This window comes from Centruroides vittatus, unplaced genomic scaffold (genome assembly GCF_030686945.1).
Source record: "Centruroides vittatus isolate TY-2023 unplaced genomic scaffold, ASM3068694v2 contig_753, whole genome shotgun sequence".
Lineage (NCBI taxonomy): Eukaryota > Metazoa > Arthropoda > Arachnida > Scorpiones > Buthidae > Centruroides > Centruroides vittatus.
In genome coordinates this window covers 12,065-35,604 of record NW_027122489.1, presented here as the reverse complement: position 1 = coordinate 35,604, position 23,540 = coordinate 12,065, and the positions used below count along the sequence as shown (strand labels likewise).

Genomic DNA, 23,540 nt, shown 5'->3' with positions numbered 1-23,540 from the left:
ATTCACTTCGGTATCGGTAATAGAAATTAGGGCTTGCAATGGAGTTTTATTTATTACAGAACCGTCTTCAAACTTAAAACCTACATCAATGAGCCAGTTTCGCAATAATTTCAGTAAATGAGGAGCATCTGCAAATATATATACATGATTTTTTGTATTTGGATGAAGGAAAAACGTTTTATTGATATTCACATTTAATTCTTTCCATAAACTTATATTACTGCAACTACAGTCACTGACGCAAGCTACTACATTATACGATAGTAAATAAAGTTCTGCTATTATTTTTAAAAGTATCTCTCTTGTCATTTTTTGATCAAACCCGATATAAACAGGTTGCTTCCAGTTTGAAAAAAGACCTCTTATCATGACGACTTGCATTTGATTGTAAGGTCCTAGAACTTCATCTGCAGAGACGTCATACTCTTCAACTGCCTTAATTTTCACTTCATCAAATGAAAGCACCACTGTTTTTTTCAAAAGGTGTACAATTTTCTCCAGCCAATTTCAACATTAATAAGACATCTTTTAATATTCCTTGTCGTAAATTTACTCGAGATGCCCATTTCTTTAAAGACGATACACATGGCAAAGGATAATGCAGTTTATTTTTTAAATATAAGTAGCATTTTTTGCTGTAATACCTTAATGTTAAGGCTATCGACATATCTTCTGTGTTCCAGTTAACTCGTTTTTTCTTTTTTGATAGTAATGAAATTTGACTTTTTGTGAAAACCTGTGTCAACAAATCTGTAGTTATCTGGCTAGATTTTCGTAGATTTGGACGATAGATATTTCTTCTTTTGTAATATCGTAATAAATCGTTTGATACTTTTATTCTTTTCTTATAATCTTCTTTCAATTTTTCATATTCTGATTTTAAAACATTATATTCTTCTAACAGCTTCTTATATTTAATTTCGTAATGATATTCATCTTGAAGATTGTTACTATTGTTACCATTATTTGTTAAAAGATCATTAACTTCTTTTTGTTTTCTTTTTGAACTTCGTCTTTCTCGTTCCGTAACTGTTGGGTTCATTCTATCGGGAAGATTTAATGTAGGGATAGCTGTTTTCTTCAGAATCTTTCTAACTGGTAAACCTGAAATAGAAAATATTCTGCAGTTTTATACTAAAACAAGCAAATTAAACATTCACGCACAAAAACAAGTAATTTATATGAATGAACTGTACTTATGACTTACCCAACAATTCATTTTGTAAATCTCTTTCATAATCACTTTGAACAAAATGAACAGAACATATTCTACTTGTATCTGGATTAAATTTATCGCCCCTTTTGCAACGATTAATCCATTCAGACCTAATGCTTTTAGAAATTAAGTCTTTTTGTCTAGGAAACACGTGAAACGTTACATTTTCTCCTTTAGCTTTTATTGCAAAAAGGTTATTATTGCAACCATATACAGCACACCTAGTACCCGGCATTTTGTCCTTCACCTAAACATAAAAATATAGCTTTAAATATTTAATGACTTATATTAAAATCATCTTACCTTATAAACAACTTAGTCAAATAAACAATTACAGAAATATTAAAATAAATCACTTCGTTAATAACAAAATTGGACGAATATTAAAGCGAAAACTAAACACGTGCATACGCTGATATACGTAAAGAAAGAGGTCAGGTCTCGTGCTGACGTCACTAACTTCGCATTCCTGGCTAACATAGCCAGATCCCTATTCTACAATCCTTGTAGTATATAGTCCTTGGCGGCTCCCATGCATTTTGCAAAATTACATTTTGGCTCCCACTGAACTCTTGCTTGCCCACCCCTGTTGAGTAGTAGGCCGGATGGCCGAGCGGTCAAGGTGGCAGCCTACCGCTCTGGGGGACCCGGGATCGAATCCGATCGGGTCGAATAATCCCAAGGAATTTTTCGGGGGTGGTCCGTTCGGATATGTCGGACCCCGTCCCTCACCACCCGGTCGCCCCATTGTGGGCCTGGCCGAACCCATAATGGGCCTTCTAAAAGAGGCCCTCTTAGTGCCCACAGGGCGGAAAGAGTTAAAAAAAAAACCCTGTTGAGTATCTCTAATCTCATGTTCTTTAGCATTTTCATCGTCCAAAGTCTTTTGTATCTCCATAACGTATTTTCTCGGTATTTTCTGTTCTTTTGCAACCATTCACCGTTCGCCCTGATAAGGGGCATACAGTTGGGGAATAATAATAGGTTTTAAAACAGCCTCAATCGGAGTCGCTTTTGTCTTCAGACTACTGTTTGTCAATGTCAGCCTCTCTTATTATGAATATATAATTTTGTTGATTTTTTTTAAATGTTCTTGAATAATTTCGTAATTAGTACAACAGGAATTTGTATTATGTAACTCAGTTTTAATTCTTAACAATGCCGAAGTGAAATTAACTCCAAGACGATTTCTTTTTTTTGGCTTTAATGTCAGCCAACATCTGTTTTATTTGCAATTGTCAGTCTTACATTTTTAAAAGTTAAATTTCAATAATAAAAACTGAAACTGAAGTACGTTATTTGTTACAAATCGAAACATTGAGTACATTCTTAACAGAAATGTACTCAATGTTACATTTCATACGTATAAGTTATCATCAATAATGCATAATTTTATTTTGTAATATAATATACAGTAACTCCAGTTTATATTATAAAATTAAAAAAAAAACCCGGTAAACTTTTGAGTCGCGGAACATATATTGGGTGGCGTGAGCAAAAACTTTGAGAAACGCTGGTCTAGGTCTAATAGATTAAACAGTTCCGCTCTCGGATCAGTTCCAATAGTTCTAGTTCCAGAAGCGGAATTGAATATCCCACCTCTAGTAACTATGACAGAATATCTAAAAAAAAGGACGCTATAATTGTTGTTCTCTTCCACTCATCCAATCAATTATTTGTATGACCTGAAGATCTTCTTCATACATGTTTTGTCGAAGCTGCTACATTAAAACAGGAATTTTTAATATATAATAATAATTATTTTAAACTCAGTTACGTAGTACCAAGTTCTTTTCCGTTTTCATCCTTGACTTTCAAGCCCACAATATGGCACTCAAGGGTGAGGGATTGACGGCCAAATGGCCGAGCGGTAAAGGTGGCAGCCTAGCTCTGGGACCCGGGTTCAATCCAGACGGATCAAATAATCCCAAGGAATTTTTCGGGGGTAGTCCGGCCGGATATATTGGCTCCCGTCCCTCACCACCGGGCCGCCCCATTGTGGACCTGGCCGAACCCATAATGGGCTTGCTAAAAGAAACCCTCTTAGTGCCCACAGGGCGGAGAGTTAAAAAAAATACTAGTGAGGGATGCGGTCTGATGTATTCGGCCAAAGTCCACACAAGAGTCCAACGTTCAGTAGGAAGTTCCCGAAGCTGTGCCGCACGCTCGTCCTCGATGACGAGCGTGCGGCACAGCTTCGGACGAAAGTTATTCCCAGATTGACGGAAAACCTCCCGATGATCTCTCCATAAAGCACCAATTTACAGGATAAATGAACTACGAACCAAGAACATTACGTCCTTGATTCGCGCGGTTTTATAAGTTTTTCCCCCAAAGTCGCCGTTTAATTGGTCTTTCTTCGTCACCTGGTGCCAATCGACACCTGTCGAGGGGGCGCGTGAGAGGTCAACTTCGCGACTAAACCCGACTCCTCTCTAACCACCTTTCCTTCGACTTTGTTCCTTTCAACACCATTCTTCCTTTGTTTTAATATTTTACAGAAAAACTTTTATTGTTTAATCGAGACCTTTAATTTCTCCATTTCATGTTGTAAAAGATTTTCAAGATCTCGTTAATACCTCCATTCGGACCTCCAAGTTGACTCCCGTCCGGGTCCTTACATATACATACTTGCAGTTTATAAAGCATGTAAAGTTTACATTTAATAGATTTTTAAACTATAATCGTAATGTTTGTTTGTTTTTAGTTAAAAAAACAAAAAATAAAGTTAGCATCAAACTTTTTCTCCGTTATTACAATAAGTGAAAATATTTAAAATTACTCATTCATTTAGTTATCCAAATATAATTTGTTAAAAGATATATCTTATTACTCGATTCTAAGAAGTAATTTTTACTTGTCCAAAGTATACGTTAAAGCTGGGCCATTAATCGATTATTTCTGGATTCTTATTCAGAATATAATTAGTGTATTAATATTTTTAACACAGGAATTCAGGAAATCGAGAAAATGTGGTGTGTTTAAATAATGAGAAATTTTCGCGAAAATCGGGAAATTTAACTGAGTTTTTTGTTTTTTTTTTCCTTGAATTTTTTGTTGATTTATACATCAGTTATGAAGTATCCCAGCATTACCGTATTTTACGGACTATAAGACGCACCTGAATTTTGGAGGCAATTTTTCGAAGAAAAAAGTGCGTTTTATAGTCCGTAAAATACGGTAATAGAAATTTTAATGACAATAACTATTCACGCGATTGGTATTACATGTTAGGTCAGTTGCAATGATCAACGGCTCTAATATTACTAAAGAATTTTAAATTTTATTCTCAAGTTCAATTCATATTTCAGGAGAAAAAAGGACAACTAAATTATGATTACTTTTTATTATCTATAATAAAACATTGTTTTTTTTAATATTTATTTTAAAGATTATTTCGTAAGAAAAGCTGAAATTCAAAGAAAATTCTCTTAATTCATCTTTTATTTTCATTGTTTGATTACAAAGAACTATACATATATACATAACTAACTTTTTTCAAAAAAATTTACACCACATATATCCATTTTCTTTTAATAGCAAATTAGCACCATAAATAAGTTCCCACCTATAAAAGTTATACAATTTCAAATAATTATTTTTAAAAATATACATTTGCAATAAATTAATTACAATAATTAGTAAAATGAAATATATTTTTCTTATACTAACTTAATTAAATATATCTAAACTGCATCATCATTATTGTCTATTTTCTTTAATGCTGATAATTTTGACTGTTGATACTCTATGATAATTGTTGTTTTTAGACTTTTACAAAATTTTCATATTAGATACAGTTTCATCATCAATCTTTTTATAGCAAAAGTATATTAATTCTTTTAAGTAAAACTCACAACCTCAATTGTATAAATATTTCATTTTTATAAATTAGAAAAATATAATAATAAACATAGATGTTATGAAAATAAAATTATATTTCAATATGTGATTAAACAAATTGGAATGCATTTCTATAAGATATCATCTTAAAATAAAAAATTTTCCACGACAAAAAATATTTTCTTGTGTATTGTAATAATTTAATCACAATAGAATTCTTAATATTAGAAATAATAATACAATTATATCTTTTGTAAAATATATTCATCTACAAGAATTTATCTGTAAAATATTTAGTGAGCAAATTCTCTTCATTATTATATTCATATATTTATGAAAAATTCCCATTGTTGATCTGAAAGATGATCAGCCTATGATGATACTGCATTTTATGGCATATAAGAAGCATAGAATACTTAGGAAAAAGTATTTAGTGCATTTAAGTCATCCCATGCTCCCAGCACTTGATTCCAAAACCATTTTTACTGTATTCTAATTAAAAAACAGTAAAATTATTAAGCACATTTTTACTTATCAGGGTTACTACTTAAATTTGAAGTACTATATGTGTATGATGAACAATTCATCAATAATTGTCTTATGTTATCTGACTTTACTATTTACAATAATTCCATTTTTAAATACAGTAATTAAAATTTGTAATAATAAATATGTTTAATTAAACAGTAACATTTTTATTCAAGAGAGGTTTACCTGTAGCCTTCTGAAGGCCATTTAGGGAATTCATTAGTCTACAGAAGATCACAACTTCATATGTAAGACACAGGATGATTTTTTGAGCCTTCTTTTTTTTTTTTTGATAAAAATTGTGTCTTATATGCCATAAAATATGGTAGCTATATCTTAAAAAGAAAAAGTTTATGAACAATACTTTTTATTGCAATGACAGGTTTTTAAATTCTAGTGATACTGAATAATTATTGTAATAATCATCTTTCATCCTAAACTGATTTTCAAATAATTGATTTCTTTATTTGGAAGGCTATAAAAATTGGAAAATAATCACAAAAATGTTAATATTACTTTCAATTAAAAAAATAATAATAATTAAGATTTATAGAAGTATTGAAATTATGAATATATAACAAAAGAAATGATGTTATCATCATATACGTCCACTATACATACATGAAGCAGAATGAAACATTTATGATGAGAATTTGCTGTAAACCATCTGCAAAACCTTTATATTTCCTTGGCTGACTTAATTTCTCACTCAATTTATTAACAGCAATCATTAAATTCTTAAAGAAATGTTTTTTAAGATATTTTAGACAAATATATTCTTGCAGTAAAGAATAATGCCATAGAATCAATGAATGGAAAAATTATGATTTTTCTCTTTTGAAGAGATGAATGATCATTTTCACATTTGATATACATATATAGAAAATGTTTGTTTACTGCATTAGAAAATAGGCGACAATCAGAATATGAAATAATTTTTTAAAATATATTTTGCATTTATAATAATAAATAACAATATTTTTAAAACTTATCTTTCATCTTCTCAAGAAAATATTTTCCTCTCAAATTTTTATACAATATTATAAGTTCATTACCTGAAAGATGAGTATTTTAAAATTTCTTTTGTAAAATTGTTCGTGAATGTATAGTTATTATTACTTGCATTAAAAAGTATTTTTAATCTTTCGAGAGCAACTACTAAAATAATTTTTTTTTGTATTTATATAATATAAAATAAATTATTTCATAAAGATTTGTTTAAAAACCTAGCACAATACTTTGTATCCTCATAAAAGTTAAAAATCTTAACTTCCACTTCATCTTTGCGCCATTCTATTGATTAATAATCACTATTAAGCAAACAATGTTTTAATGTCAGAAATTAATTAATTAATACCTATACCAAGGAAATAAAATCAAGATCCAGAAGAAGAAAGACTCATTTTTATGTCTAAGTCTTGATTACAATTTTGTTTGAATATGTGATTTCTACTATAGTTTATAAGCTACTTTGTTATTTGCTTATATATAGTTATACTATTTATATATATATATATATATATACAAGTGTTTTACAAGTTATATTAAACTCAAGGAGATAAAAATAATACTGATTTTTGACAAATATATTTGTTTGAAAATGTTTTGATATGTAAAAATGTTGATATAATATATGTTAGAATTGTAAGAATGTAGTTAATTTGATAATTACATTTTTACAACTGTGACTTTAACTATGATTTCTATAAATAAATACACTGATAATTTTAAATGTGAATAATAAAAGATAATTCTAAACTATTTGAAAAATGCATAATTAAAAAATACAAACCAATACACAAGAAAATATATAACTCTATTTAGAAATTTTGTTAAAAATAGAACTTTTGCTCGTTTTTTCAATTTACTTACTTTTTGTAAATCATTTTAATTTACCATAATTTAGTATCAATATTTCTTTATCCATAAATTTACATGATTTTTATATAACAAACATGAATTATTTCCAAAATTTTATCAATTATTGAAATATTTATAGTTATAATTTAGTTTTATATTTATTTAGTTTATACACATATACATCTTAAATTAATTAAGCTCACATTTTTGAATAATAATATAAAATCTTATTTTCAAGGCAAAATTGGCATTTTAACTTTTTAAATTTATTGTTTTGCAAACCCAATCACAGCAGTCTATATAAATATCTAAATGTTTAATCTATAAAATAAAATTTTTAGTATTATTAAACAGTATGTAAATTTTTCAGATTTATAAATAACATTGATTCACTATTTATACTATACTGAACTGGATTTATAAAAAAATTAAATGCATGTTAAAAAATAAATCTGTTTCTTACAACATACTATAAGATTTATATTTTTTAGTAATACACAATATATTATAAAATTACTTTACAGGAAATTATTAATAAAGAAATTCTATATCTTGTATTAAAAACTATTTTAAATTTGGTACAATTTAGTCAATCATTTTAAACTGTTAATTCTCTTATGATTATTTTTAATCAGAACTGTATTTCTTTTAAAAAAATTAGAGATAATTTCAATTATTAATAAAACATCAATTAAAATACCACACAAATTTTGATAAACTTTTAGTTTATTAGAATTTGCTGGTGCTTAACCACTGTTTTACCAAAAACTGAAATCAACTTAATACTTCATTATTATTAAATTAAACTTTAGATTATTGTTTTTAAATCTCTTGGAAAGTAACTGTTTACTTTAATCTCACTAGAGAATTTTACCAGATTTAAATGTTATTTTTGAAGTTATCCAAGAAATAATGGTTTATTCTATCACTGTGATTTTGCTTCACAATGTTTGCAAATTTTAAAATTCTGATATCAAATTAATATATCAATGTAATTTTATGCACAAATATATACACTCCCTATATCATTAAAACAATATCATTGAGAACTTTAGGATTTTAATCGTTTTTTATGGGTTACTCCTCTGTTAAAAGTATTCATATTCTCAAAATCCTTTATATAATATCCGAAACTGCTTAATGCCTATCCACAAAAATACCAATCTAATATAATTCCTAATATACAAGCTATAAAATTCTTTTTAGTTTTCATTTATAATTTATTAACAGTGATTTATATTTTCAAGTATAAAGCAATGTAATATAGTTAATTAAAAGACATTATATCAATAAAATCTGGTAAAATTGAAAATTAAGTTAAGTATCTTATTGAATCAATTCAAATAAAATTATTTATACTTCATATTTAATTGAATGTTATAATTCTCTTATCAATTAATTAATGATGTTAGCTTTATTTTATTCTTATAATCTAAATTAATGAGACATTAAATCAAATGACTATCAAAAAGAAATGCTATTTAAATATATATTTGCCTTCTATCCTCTAATTTCTTACTTTATATATTGTAAGTTAACTTCAAAACAAAGGAGACAAATGAATTTAAACATGCTCCCTTTTTAAACATTGCAAGAAAAATATATATATTTCATATTTTTCTTAACTGTTTTTACCATTTAAAATAACTTTATTATAAATGTTAAAAACCTGTATAACCACTTTTAATGTAAAAATCATTTTAATATAATTATAAAATGAATCTAGGCATATTCATATTTTCTTTAAATTCTATCCTAATGAAAATCTTTTAAATTCATAATTTAAAAACAATTAATTCATGTATTCAAAAAATAGTGAATTTTATATACATTATTTCCTTTTATAACAAACTAAAATTTAATATTCTACTTCTAATATAATTAGGCCTATTCTATATTTCATATTTATCATCATGATAATCAATTTATTTTTATATAAATATCCTTTCAATCTAATTAATTAGTGTTTCCTGTGATTATTTCTAACTAAAACTTTACTAATGTAGTAGTCTTTTTTTTATTTAATTTTTTTTCTATACCATAGCCTGTCTATGGAAAGAATCAACTTGAGAGCAACATGATGTGTGATGTTGCTTCAGTTAAATCAATCAGCACATTCCTTAATATCATCAGCACTTTTTCCTTAATATGTCAGGCAGTGTGTGAATTTTATTTTATTTTCTTTCACTAGATGACAGAATGACTTTTTTATTAATTATGTTAATTTTCTATAGCATGTGTTAAATGTATAATTCTTTACAGTTAATATCTACTAAGTGAACTTCCTCATATTCCAAAACCAGAAAGTGAAGCTTTCATAACACTGTTTATAATGGCGGTGACAAAAAACGAGGAAAAAACCAGATGTTAACTTGCTACAACTAAGCAATCAATGGCTGATGGCTCATTGGTTAATACCCGAGTTAATTCTTTAAATAGACAGACTGTAATACACACTAAGAAACTAAACTTTTATTTGCAAAGTGGCAGTTTTGTATTAAAAAAAATATATAAGCAAAAGCTATGGCAGTAATAATTTATAAACTTATTAATAAATATATTTTTAATTATTACAATAACTAAATGCCAGAGCATAAAAATTTTCTTGATTTTAACATTTTTAACAATTTGATTTTTATATATATCATATCATAGACATTAAATATTCTCTTATACAATAACATTCAGTTATCCAAGTGATATTAAAAAACTTCATAAAAAATTACTGTTACCATTGAGTGTAATTAAAATGGATAAATTTAATTGCAATTTATAAGTAAATGATGTGAAATTGTGAAAGTGGATTTTCTATTTCAATATACAAGAAATTAAACTGTTTCAATAATTAGTATTTTATGCAATGATCATAAAATAATATAGTTTATGAATTTTTTAATAAATAATTAAAAAATTCAGTTTGTATACATAATTTTAGCTTTCTAAGATTGCAAAAGTTATTCATAGCTTTTATAAGTAAATTATAAGCAAACAGATCAAAATATCTAATATCTTCATGGCCAAACCCTTTTTGTTGCTAATGTTACAAATACAATTCTAATTTCAAATTACTCACTAGCATGCAACATTTTCAGATCAAACCAATAGGCTTTTCCATAAGAGAAGTATCATAAACAAGGTATTGCTTTCTCCCTTTCTTGAAACATAGGCATCCTCACCCAGGGAAATTCAGAAATTAGAAAGTTTTTGAAATAACTAGGTAAGTTTTGCAAATGAAATCTTTATAAAAAAAAATATGCTCAAAAACAAAAAACGGTGGCCATAATCATGACAACCAGATTCTGTTTTAGGGCCTGACCACTTCCCTTCTTCTACGCCCTGATCCATATAAAATGTATTTGATTATAACCAATGTTCTGAAAAAGAATAAAACAAATATTTACATTAATATTTTCAAGTATTATCTTTTAAAAGTATAAAACATATCATTCCTTATTAACTTGTATTATATATTTATTACAATAATAAAACTTTGAAAAAACAAAAAATAAACTGTATATATACTGATAAAAATATGGCCGGCCCTGCAGTTCAGTCTTTTGTATAATTTTATAATTACAATAATTGAATAAAATACATCTCTTAAAGAATTAAATTTGTCAACTAGTAAATATGGGTAAGCAAAATTCTAACATTGGATAACTGAATTTATTGCAACAAAATTCAAGACTGAATTAATTTACATTTAAAAATTCAAAATACAATTATATTAAGAAGTTAAAAACACTGCATATTGTTCACTTAGATTGGATTATATATCCAAAGTACTAAGATCACTTTTAGTCATTTTTTAAAATTATAGTTTTGAAATGATAATACAAACCATACTGTAATCATTTCTGTTTTGATGAAAGTTTAATTACATTAGAATGTAATCTTTGATTTCCTTTATGCATCAAAAGAAGACCCACTATAATCATCATTGTTCCCAACCACCATAAAAAAGTTAATGTTTCACCAAAAAACACTTGACCAAATATAGCCTAGAAAATAAAATACAAAATTTTTTTAAGTACATAATATTCTCATATATAGCTTATATTTACATTAATATATTCTAATTGTTATTTATTATTATTATTATTATCATATTTAAAGTTTTATAAAAAGAAATTTAATCTATTGAAACTTAAGTTATTTTTTAACTTAATAATTCTAAGTATAAACATTTTATATTAATTGTTAGATAACTATTTTAAAAATGTTAATAGAAAATGAAATATATATTTCATTTCATTATAACTCATCCAAAAACCTTTAACCGGTGAAAGTCTGCTCAAAGTCCCTCAGATTTCACTGGTTAAAGGTTTTTGGATGAGTTAGTGATTTCAACCCGGTGTTTTAGGTGATTATTTCATTTCATTATAAATATTTACATTGATATAATAAATAGCATATACTTTAATTAATCAATAAATCAATATTTGTCTCTGTAAATATATAGTTAAATGGACTATGTAGTTTTGCTTTAATTTAATCACATTTTCAGATATTTGTTTTTGTTATGTAAATATTGTCATTCATAAGTATAAAACACATCATTTGTTATTAATTTATAATGTATATGTTACAGTTAATCTAATAAATTTGTCATTGATTTTAAATAGTTCTAGCTTTGAGTGCAGAAATTATATACAATCACTGGTTATTTTACAAAATAATTAATGTTTGTGGTTAATGTGATAAAATGCATTCAATTATTTTCACCTGTTATTCTACATAATGAAACCTTTTTGGCCGAAGTGATAAATTATAAAGTATGGAATATTTTTATTGTTATCAGTTTTAAACAACAACCTCCTACTTGTTTGAACACAACAAACTGTCATGACATTTCAAATTACAGAGTATTTTGTGAAATACTTTTGCCCCTTGCAGTTGCATCTCTTATACCCTTGACTGCCTATGATAAACAATATTCTGAAACAGTTGTGAGGAGACACAATAACATCAGGAACTTCCTGTTGTAAAATGAAAGCCTTTTGACAAATGACAAATTGACTCCTTGAATACTTTTAAGCTAATTGATCCATACCCATACATCTCACCATCAACATCCACCTGCAGAATGACCACCAGAATGTTTCCAGTCATCTCTTCCCCTGTTGACATCAGGAACTCACAGTTTATAGTGTCTCCAATTTTGCATCTTGAAAACATTCACTAGAGTTGGCAACACTACACATGTAAGTAACCAGATGTGAAGTCATCATAAACAGGTTCAAAATTGCAGAAACATGAGATTTATTACTTTAACCAGATGGTGTTGGTTATTATTCATAATAATAGGTTAATGTGACTAATTGTACAAAAACACGAATAATTTATCACATTCATCAAAACTGTTGGTTATTATGCAGATTGCCTGATGCATATTCATCATATTTATCAATTTAACCATAACATATATATAATAATATGAGCAATTATTCAGTGTGACATCATCACAATGTAATTTTAATCATAATTTTAAGTTATTTAATTTAATATATATACTCTCCACTTCAAATTATAGTGGCTTACTCCTGTACATCATACCTTTCCTTTAACAATAGTCATGCTGGTCACAATAGTCATCTATCAAAAATCTTCCCCTAAAAGAGAGAAAATTTTTGAATTGAAATAACATGACTTCTGGTTTGCATCATATAGTTAATTGGGGCCTCCTGCCCCTAAGGTTTCCATATATGGTCTCATCTTTCATCTATCTAACTCCATTCTTGAGATTAAGAAAAGACAGATGGATGGACAAATGACAGTGGAAATTTGTCTACAATTTTTTCAAATTGTAGCCCAAAAAACTTGAATAAAACAAATAATTAACTGTATACATACTGATAAAACTTAACTGTGTATATTTTTATACACAGTTAAGATAAAGATCTTTATTTTTCTAGCTTCCTAGTATAAAAACAAAGATCTTTATTAATTATTTTATTGGCATTTGGCTTATACATATTCAAAATAAGCCACAGAGTTGATCAATGAACCACTGATAGTTTGTCATTTGTCTTGATAGTGTTTTACTTGAAAGTTTTTCATTCTAAAAGTTCGTTTTACAAGAACAATAGAACATATAATACTGCACATATAGTAATGTATCCATCACCAGCAGTTATATGTTAATACAGTTGAAAATTCTTGTGAATATGTTATATATATGTCAGATTATAAGCACTAGAGTCATTAAACATACTTCAGTATTACAATTAATTGTCATTAATAGATGTGTCAGTTATATGTATGACTATACAAATACTGTAAACATTGGAAGTATCCCATCAATAGTAAAAATATACTGTAGTCATCAGACATTCCCTGCTAATAGGTGAATGTGAACTCATTCAAACATCACTCAACAATGCGTTCATTACACAAGTAATTATATAATACTGATGAGGAATCACTAAGACAGTTTAATTCAAAATACATCTATATTAGAGAGAGAATAAAAAATGTGTCAAATGATAGCATGGTTTGATACAGTTCTAGACAATTGAAATTTGAAATAGAAGATATGTACCAAAATCACTTGGTCCATGAATTAATAAGTGACAGACAGATCTTTATCATGTGCTGAGTTACTATTTAGGAAGCTAAAAAGCATTTTCTTTTAGGGTTTGTTTGTTTTTAAAATCTGGTTTGAAAATTCGTCTTTTGGCAGTAGGCGGCAGATTTCTTTGAAGTTGGAATTAAAAAAATTGTTGAGCAGTACAACAAATGTTTGAACAAAAATGGAAATTATGTAGAAAAGTAGATAAATGTGTGTAGAATATAGAAAAAAATATATTTTAACAATATTTACAGTATTTTTCTTATTAAAAAATACCCTTCATATATAACTTCGGCACATTAAGAATAAGTTAAATTTTTTGTAACAAATACTGCTGTAAACTGAAAGAAAAGCATTCTTTATTGTCTACTAGAATGTTACCTTACTATAGAACTGGTTAAAATCAGTTTGGAAATAAAAATAATCATAATAATAATAACTTTATAAAAAGATAGCAATAGTCAAAGTTGCCCCTATACCAGGGGCAATCTCGGCAAAAGTAATGGGGCAAGATAGGCAAGTGTATAAATTTGTGTTATTAACAATGTATAATTTCGAATTCACTATTAAAACAAAGAAATACAAGTCCAAAAACCTATTTAATATTATTACAATGAAATGCAAGTTCAAAGACTTATATAAATAAATAAAAATTAATTACAAAAAAAAAATCAAACAGATAATAAATGAAAACATCCTAAACCAATGTAAATGCAATATAAAAGCATATTGTTTATTCTCTTATTCTCTACACATATCACAAATAAATTGAACATGCTCATTTTCTACATCCGTACAGTCCACGAGCCCACAGTTTACATTTACAGCACAATCCACTCCTCCTGAGTAATGCCATATTCTTCATTGCAATATGTACAATAAGTATTTTTACCGTTATTTGCCGGTTCATTATGACTTTTCTGCCTCTTTCTTTTAGTTAACTTCGAATCTGGATTTTCTAAAACTGTTGCCCTTCTGCAAGTTCTGGATTTTTATTTTTACTCTTCGCTTCTAATGTGGCTTTATATGAGGATCCAGTTATTTCTTCTGCTTGTTGTTGTTTGCATCCCCGATTGGAAACTGTTTTTTTGGATTTCGGAAGTGGAGATATATCAGAAACTTTCAACATTGTTTCATTTTCTGTACAACTATTGCTTTCACCGAATATGAAGGAATCGGTGCAGGAGTAGAAGGCACTGCAATAGAAAATGCTGTATTTTGAGAATTCAATACAGCACTTGCGCCCATGAAGTCGTCATCTTGGAAGATTGTAAGGATTATATGGGGAAATTCCAGAATGCTGAAACCCCTTCATTATGTTTTGTGGTGTAAATGCCCTAATGTATGTCTCCTTTAGAAGAGGTCCGATTGTAAAGTTGGTGATTCTTACACCAGGATTATTTGTCATGTATTTGTCCATTTCCTAATAAAGGTAGGATTTGAAAGAACCATAAATAGCAATGTCTAATAGTTGCATTTTATTGCTGGTGTGTGGAGGCAATGTCATTAATTTGATCCCATGTCTCTGCATAGGGTAATTGCTCCTAGTGACAGTGCTGTCTTTAGGAAAGGACCTAGGCCCCGAGGTCGTAGGGCCCCTGAATCTGAAAGTAATAAAGTTACAAAGAAAACAAATAGGTTACTTGAAATGAAGAAATCATTAATAATATGACTGAAATTACTCCTCCAACACATAGTATAAAGTGTTGAGTACAGGGTGAAAAATCTCACTGGCTAAAAAAAAAAGAGCAACAGATTTTCTGGGATATGTTAAAAGGGTGATAGCACGATATCCGTAACCGGTCTCGCCTGTGCTAGCTACACCAGCAAGCCTAGGTCTGTAATCTAGTATTGATTCTGTTTCTTCATGGGGGACCCCCAACATTCTTCTGCCCCAGGGCCCCTTACATTCTAAAGACGGCACTGCCTAGTGATTTATCCTAATATTGGATGGATGGCCATGCCATCCAATATTAGGATCACAGGAACTTTTTTTGAAGGTCGGACACATTTCATGAAGTGCCTGATGTATTCTAAAAAGAAATCAACATCCATCCAGACACTACTAGTACTACTATAAATAAAAGCATATTTCCTGACTGAATGAGACAAGAGCAAATAATCATGAATTCAATTCTTGTCCTTGGATAAATGACCATGGGTGGAAGGAATGTACTAGCACCACTAATGGTTCCTACAACAGTTATGTTCCTACCTTTATCAGCAGAAGTTATTCTTCCTATTTGTTTTAATCCCCTCGTTGCAAGGATTTTCTTCGGTGTCTGGACATTTGACACACCTGTTTCATCCGTGTTGAAAATCCTTTCCTCGGGGATACTGTTATCAATCTTAACTTGCTGAAAGATTTCGAAGAATCTGTTTACCTTTACTCTAGTAAAGCCCGTTATTCTTGACGTGCTTATACCCTCTGGCGTTCTCAGTGAGAGGTTTTCTTTCTTCATAAAATTAGCTAGCCAATCTGGACCAGCCATCTTCTTTTCTTCATTAAAGGGATGTTGGGAGATTACTGGTCTCTGCATACTGAAATGCTAATCTTCTAAAATCAACTGTCGAAATGCCATAAAACATTTTCTGTAATGTCATTACATGGTGTTTCAGTTGAGTTGTATGTTTGGGAGTAAACACAGGTTTAAATCGGCCTTTATTTTGAATACCAGGCGCGGGAAAATTCTTGTTTATCCAGTATTGTAAGGTAGTCTGAGGAATTCCATATATCTTTGAGACAGAATTCAGGCTTACTTTTTCATCCCAGTAGTATTGGATTGCTCACCTTAAAGTTGCTTGGTCGTATTTATCATCATTTTTTGTTTTATAATTCCTAACCATTTTTGGTAGAGTTCTGCAGAAATAAAATTAGTGTTTTTCAATAATTGGATCTAATTATTCTCCGAAAATTTAATCAAACCATAGCAAAACACGATCAGGGGCAAGATCGACAACACTGCTGATCTTGCCCCAGTAGTCATGATTTCGAAACATTAAGTAGAACCCTGAGAACAGGATACCAAGCCATGATCTGGCCACGTGAATAATTTGAAGTTTTATCCTTTAACAGGAAAAGTAACTTGTTATTATGGAATAATAACAAAACATGGAAATTCTATATAAATGGAAGCAAAATATTATAAGAAATTGAATGAAACAAACAACTTACTTGATAATTCAACTAAACTTGTTGGAGAACAATACAAACACCATACTCAACAAGCCACCAATAAAACTGAACTGCCTAACATCTAACCAGTCTCCTTTTATTTTGTTTCTAAGAAAATGCAATTGACAAACTTGCCCTGCATGCCGAAGTTACCCCATTCTCCCCTATATATAATCATACTCACACAAGCACACACTTAACATGTGGATATTTAAAAAATTTTTTATTAATTAATATCAATAATGATCTATCTGTTCTTTCTTTATGAGTAAGGCTGATGGCCTTGGTGCCACTAGGCAATCGCCTAGGTTCACATAATTGTAAAACTGGCCCTGTATATCACATAAAATTACACGATATAATAAATTATAAAATCCAATAATTAGTTTTAAAATATCTTATTCAGATCATACAATTAATTAAACTAAAAAAGTTTTTTTTTGATTTTTTTTAATATATAGAACTATAAAAGCATAAAATTTTTGTTTTATCATTTATATGTTAATTTTCTAGTTGTACTGTTTATGAAATTAACAAAACAGATGTATTCATTTAATAATTTAACTAAAGAGTGATTATTTAGTTTAAAAATAATTATATAAAATTAATATTTCTTATCATCAGGTCAGTCCATAAGTTCATGCGTATTTTTATCTACAAAAAAAGCAGCAAAAAATTTTAATTAAATTTTATTTCAATCTATAATGTATTCACCATTATTTTGTACAATTTCTTGCCATCTTGATGGTAGCTTTTTAATCCCGTCTTCGTAAAATGATTTCGGTTTTGAATCAAAATATTCAGAAATAGCCTTTTTTACATTTTTCTCATCCTCAAAAGTTTTCCCTTTTAAAAAATTCTGCAAACTGCAAAAAATGATAATCACTGGGAGCAATATCTGGCAAATATGGTGGATGAGGTAAAATTTTCCAGTTGTAGCTTTCAAGTTTCTGTACAGTTATTTTTGCAGCTGTGGTCTGGCATTGTTATGCTGCAAGAGAACCTGCTTTCTGTTCGACTAATGATGGTCGATTTTTTTTTTCAATTTTTCATTTAAACGCTCTAATTGCTTACAATACATTTGAGCTGTAATTGTTTGATTAGGTTCTAACAGCTCAAAGTGAATTACACCTGACATATCCCACCAAACAGACAAAAGAATTTTTTTTGGATGCAACCCACCTTTTGCAGTCGGTTTTGGCTGCTTGTCGCAATCCATCCATTGTCTTTTTCTCGTCACATTATTATAGAGGATCCATTTTTTGTCTCCAGTAACCAGCTTACCAAGAAAAGTTTCTAAAGCAATACGGGATAAAAGAGACATGCAAATGTTTACACGTTGTTGTCGGTTAGCTATTGACAGTTCATGTGGTATCCATTTTCCTAGCTTTGAAACTTTTCCGATTTGTTGTAGGTGTCTATGAACAGTTCCATGGGATGAATTTAAACGTTCCACAATTTCATCAACTGTTAAAGATGGTTCTGCTTCAACTAGTGCAGAGAGAGCATCATCATCAAAGTCAATGGATCTTCCAGTACGAGCCTTATCCTCCACACTAAAATCATTGTTTCTAAATCTTTCAAACCACTTCTGTGCAGTCCTTGCACTAATTACAATTTGATTATGTACAGTATTTATTTTTTTGGCTGCATTTGTAGCATTCTCACCACTTAAAAATAAAAAGGATAAAACATGTCTTTTGTATTTGTCTGTTACTTCCATTTTAAGGAAAATAAACAACTGAAATGTTCACAATTCTGAACAGTATTATATGAATGAGTTCCAATTTAACACTTCAGTGTAAAAATTATCACATTAGAGGGACATTTTTAACAGCAAAACAAGATTTTTCTCAAGGTCATAAAAATGCACATGGACTTATGGACTGACCTGATATATTATTAAATTTCAAAATGCAGTCATTACAAAATTAATGATTTCTTCATTACAAATTTTTTATTATAATATTTCATCAATGGCATTTATAATATAAATTATTTTATTTTTCATATACAATACTTACAGTGAAAAAGAAATTAGCAGCAGTATTTGTGACAGTTGCTTCCAGAGTTGTTGCACAAAGTTGTAATGCTTTTGTGAATAATGTCCACATAAGAGCATTTGACAACAGCATTAAAAGAAAAAATCCAATTTGAACCATTAACAAAACCTGCAAAGAATTTTTAATTACACAGATATAGTCATGAACAAATAATAAATTTTAAATTTAGGACAATATCTGACTAGTCTATATTTATGTTCATATGGTATAAAAAGGATGAATAAAAATTAAAATACTTAAAATTATTATTATTGAAAAGAAACTCTATTCTATTAATTAAAACCTTAATAAGCCCATTTTATTTATAGGATTTTAGAAATATGCTTAAAAATATAATTTTATAATTTTGAAATAAGGAATGATTTGTAATAATCTTATTCAATTACTATCATTATGGTAACTAATGGAGTGTATCCTACACTGCATACGTACTAGTGTCTAATGTTATGCCTGTAACTGTGCTGTTTGTATATGAATCTATGTTTAGGACTACATGATATACTTAGTATGGCAGCCTTCTATAGATGTGTGCTGTTGTGAAGCCCTAATGACTTAAGACTGTTGTGTAAAATATGTGGTATGATGTCTGTGCAAGAAAGGACTAGTGGCACAATAAGTATCTTATCCATTCTCCACAGATGCTTTTATTTCATGGGTGAGTTCTGAGTATTTATTAATTGTTTCATTGTATGTTTGACCTTTGAAAATTTGTTGGATTATCTTATATTGATTATCTAATATGATGATATTGTTATATGATTCTCTTAAGAAAATAGCTTTGAAATGTTGTATTATTTGCATAAATCATTATTGTCAATCTGAAGACAAAGAAATTATTTACATATATATAAAGTCCAATGGCTATATATATTAAGAAAAATGACAAAAAAAAAACTAACTAACTACCAAGAAAATATTCTAATAATACATATAATAAATTTGTTAGTATTTTTCTCCTTTTGATTCCTAAATATATTATTATTAAAGTCTTGAAAATGATTCATTAATTTCTTTGCATCTAAAATATTAGCAAGAATCAGTTTCAACTAATCTTTAATATCCATTAGAAATTTTCAATTAAAAATTTGTTGTTTTTAGATCATTGTCTAGAACTTTTTTAATGCTAGAATATTAAACATTCATAAAATTATGATACTATGATACCATGTTAAAATAATTGAGTATGGCAACTAAATAAAAATCATAGGCAGATGTCCTTACGTGCAACCTCTTCTAAGATGCCAATGAGCTATTATGGCAATTAATTGAGTTTGTGTGTGTTTATTGGCATGGATTCATAATTTTTACAAAAGATTAGCATCATTATATTAAACTTTGAATGATTTAACATGTTTTGTTATTAAATTATTAGTGTCTTTCTGGTATATAATAACTGGAAAATGGAAAGATGGAAGGCCTCTTATTGAAAAAAGAACAAAAAAAATTTTTTATAACAACTTCATAAGCAGTTGATTGGATTTTGGCCGTAGCAGAACAAGGTTCTAATCTTTTGAATAAACTCCATTACATCTGTCTACCAAAAATACATAAAATGACAGCCCTTTTTTGGAATCGCTGCAAATGACCATTCTGTATGTGCAAATTGTATAACTTGTGATAATAAAAATAGTTAGAAGACCTTTAAATGAATGTTAAGCTGCTTCTAACACTATGTAACCAATGTACTGCATGTTGAAAATTAAGGCAGTATCAAAACAATTATTATTCTTTCAATAAAAATTCATAAAATTTGCAAGTGATTAACAACCATATAATAGCAAAACAAGCTGAATAAGCTAAGGTTTAAATATGTTGAATTAAAAAGTATTTAAGAGTTATGATAAATAATAAATTTATATAACAGATAAATTAAAACTTAAGTAATGCCAGAAAATAATTCATAAAATGACTATTTTAATATTATAAGGTTTCTCTATATTTACATACAGAGAAACCTTTATCATACAAATGCAAATTTCATTTCCTTTATTAAGTTATCAAATACAATTTCATTCTATTCATTAGTTCCACATGTTGATTATTTTACAATACTACATAAATCTTTACTTCAAATTAAATATGGATTAATTTCTGTATAAAATACTTGTATAGTTTTAGATAATTAAAATAATCTTTGTCAAGTCCAAGATTTTGTGATTTGTTAGTAAATATTTTCTCCCTAAAAAAACTGAATTGTAAAATAAGTTCTATAAACATAAAAATAAGTAAATTATTATATAAACAAAAAAAAATGAACAAAAAAACAGCACAAATTACTAGTATAATCTGAAAAACATTAGCAGATTTAAATAAGAGTACATTACATATTTATTATTGATTATAAATATAGTAATCATGCAAAAGATGTTTATTAAAGCATTAAATAGTAAGAAATTCACACATTTCCTGATAATTAAACATTGGTTTTTACTGAGTACTCTTCCAGCAATAGGATAATATACAGTATATATTAAAATTAACTAAAATTTGTGATATAATATATACAGGATTGCTTGTAAAATTATTATATAGTCGTTACAACATGTACAAGTGGAAAATTCAAGTATCAGTTTTGTACTTTTGCAGCTTTTTTCACAGTAGTTGCTACGAAAACCAATGGTTACACCAAAACATTATCTATAAGACACACATCTATTGTATCTGAAGCTAATCATTAATCTTGAAATATATGAATACTAATGTCAGTTATAAATTTGTATTGATAGATTGGCTAATGAATTTCTGAGCCTTTTAGACTTGTTTGTTTATTTATTAAGTTACGGCAATGCAACACTCGAGCGATCTGCCTAGGGAGGATGCTTTCCGGGAGGTCTTTTAATAGTAACTGGCTCCTATTTGGAAGTGGAGAAAACCCGGGAAACTCCACGTGGCCAGCCCGTCCTGACGAGGCGCAAACCCACAACCAAACTCCAAGTGTTTGGGGAATGGAACCGCTTGGCCTTTTAGACTTATTGTCTGTTATGTAGTAAATTGGATTTCATAAAGAAAAAAAAGTACTCTATCGTTTTCAAAGAAATAATCACAGTTCATTATAAAATTCTATTCTCAAAATCCTATTATATATTCATTATTGATAATAAATCTATTCTTACATTATTACAAACGTTATGGTATGCTTTACGATGGACATGCTCATCCGACGACATGAATTCCATGCTGACCTCACATAAATAAAGCGCTTCCTCCGATGCCATGGAAAATTTTCCGAACAAGGAAGCAAGAGCTGCTAATAGTCCAGAAAATAAAGATACCGTAACGCCTTTCATGGCTAAAATTAATAAATAAACTATAGAGGCAAAGAAGCCATCGATGCTACTGTAAAGTGTCAACTACATCACAGTCCTTCCGGCTTTTAATTAATCATATTGCAATTCAAACTCATACTAGTTGCGTTACGTTCACAGTAAAATTTAAACTGCTTTGTTTTCCTCGAACACTGTCGAAAATATGTAAGTCAAAACGATCTTGTTCCTACTCTTACAACAAAATCACGAATATGCACGAGCCCGCACGTACTCGCTACGTAACACTTGAGAATGTAGAACACAACAAAAAGTATATTAATTTAGGTAATTAAGAAAACGAAAAAGTAATTATTTTTTGTTTGATTACTACATAATAATTTATATTAAATAAAGAAAATAAATAAATAAATAACTAATATATTCGTATGAAATAAATAAAAATTTTATTAATAATTTTTTAAAATATTTCATGGTACTGTACTTGGATCAATAGATAAATATATATAAATAATTGTCAAATTTCTGACTAATATTTTTCTTAGAAATTTCTAGTTACTTACGTGACTTTTTTTGTTTTTTTTTTTTTTTTTACTCTTTTCGCCCTGTGGTACTAAGAGGGCTTCTTTAAGCAAACCCATTATGAGTTCGGCCAGACCCACAATGGGGTGGCTGGGTGGTGAGGGACGGGGACCGATATATTCGGTCGGATCACCCTCGAAAAATTCCTGGGGATTTCTCGACCCGTCCGAATTCGATCCCGGGTTCCCAGAGCGTGAAACTGCCACCTTGACCGCTCGGCCATGTGGCCAAACAACTATTGTTTTTTTTTTGGTAAAAAAGCAATATATACGTAAAAGAACTCATATTTTTAAGTGCAATGGTACCTCGTACTTCGAATTCTGAAGCGTTCGAATGCAAAATTTGACAAAAATTCTTTTCGGACTTCGAACTGGGCGAGTAGTGAAAAAATGTGCTCGATGCGTAAATGCAATCTGTCATGAGCCCACGTCTTCTCTCG

The 23,540-nt window shown here is 28.8% G+C and overlaps 1 protein-coding gene across 3 annotated transcripts; it reads right to left on the bottom strand.

Moving 5' to 3' along the window:
* Positions 1-4,642: 4,642 nt before the first annotated feature.
* Positions 4,643-22,777, bottom strand: LOC136981340 (transmembrane protein 42-like). Of its 3 annotated transcripts, none has more exons than XM_067277656.1 (4): positions 22,370-22,777; positions 19,218-19,364; positions 11,289-11,448; positions 4,643-4,784 (listed from the first exon to the last, which is right to left on the bottom strand). In XM_067277656.1, exons 1-3 carry the CDS (start codon positions 22,541-22,543, stop codon positions 11,299-11,301), a joined length of 471 nt encoding a protein of 156 aa, XP_067133757.1. In that variant the 5' UTR covers positions 22,544-22,777; the 3' UTR covers positions 4,643-4,784; positions 11,289-11,298. The 3 variants fall into 3 exon arrangements, with proteins under 3 accessions (XP_067133757.1, XP_067133759.1, XP_067133758.1); XM_067277658.1 differs by having other exon boundaries at positions 11,294-11,448; XM_067277657.1 differs by lacking the exon at positions 4,643-4,784 and adding an exon at positions 10,465-10,821 and having other exon boundaries at positions 11,294-11,448.
* Between the last annotated feature and the right edge of the window lie 763 nt (positions 22,778-23,540).

Coding starts and splice junctions, on each gene's coding strand:
- LOC136981340 (XM_067277656.1), bottom strand. CDS start 22,543: ATGAAAGGCGTTACGGTATCTTTATTTTCTGGACTATTAGCAGCTCTT. Junction 19,365..22,369: donor ACCATAACGTTTGTAATAAT/GTAAGAATAGAT, acceptor AATTCTTTGCAG/GTTTTGTTAATGGTTCAAAT. Junction 11,449..19,217: donor CTGCTAATTTCTTTTTCACT/GTAAGTATTGTA, acceptor TTTATTTTCTAG/GCTATATTTGGTCAAGTGTT.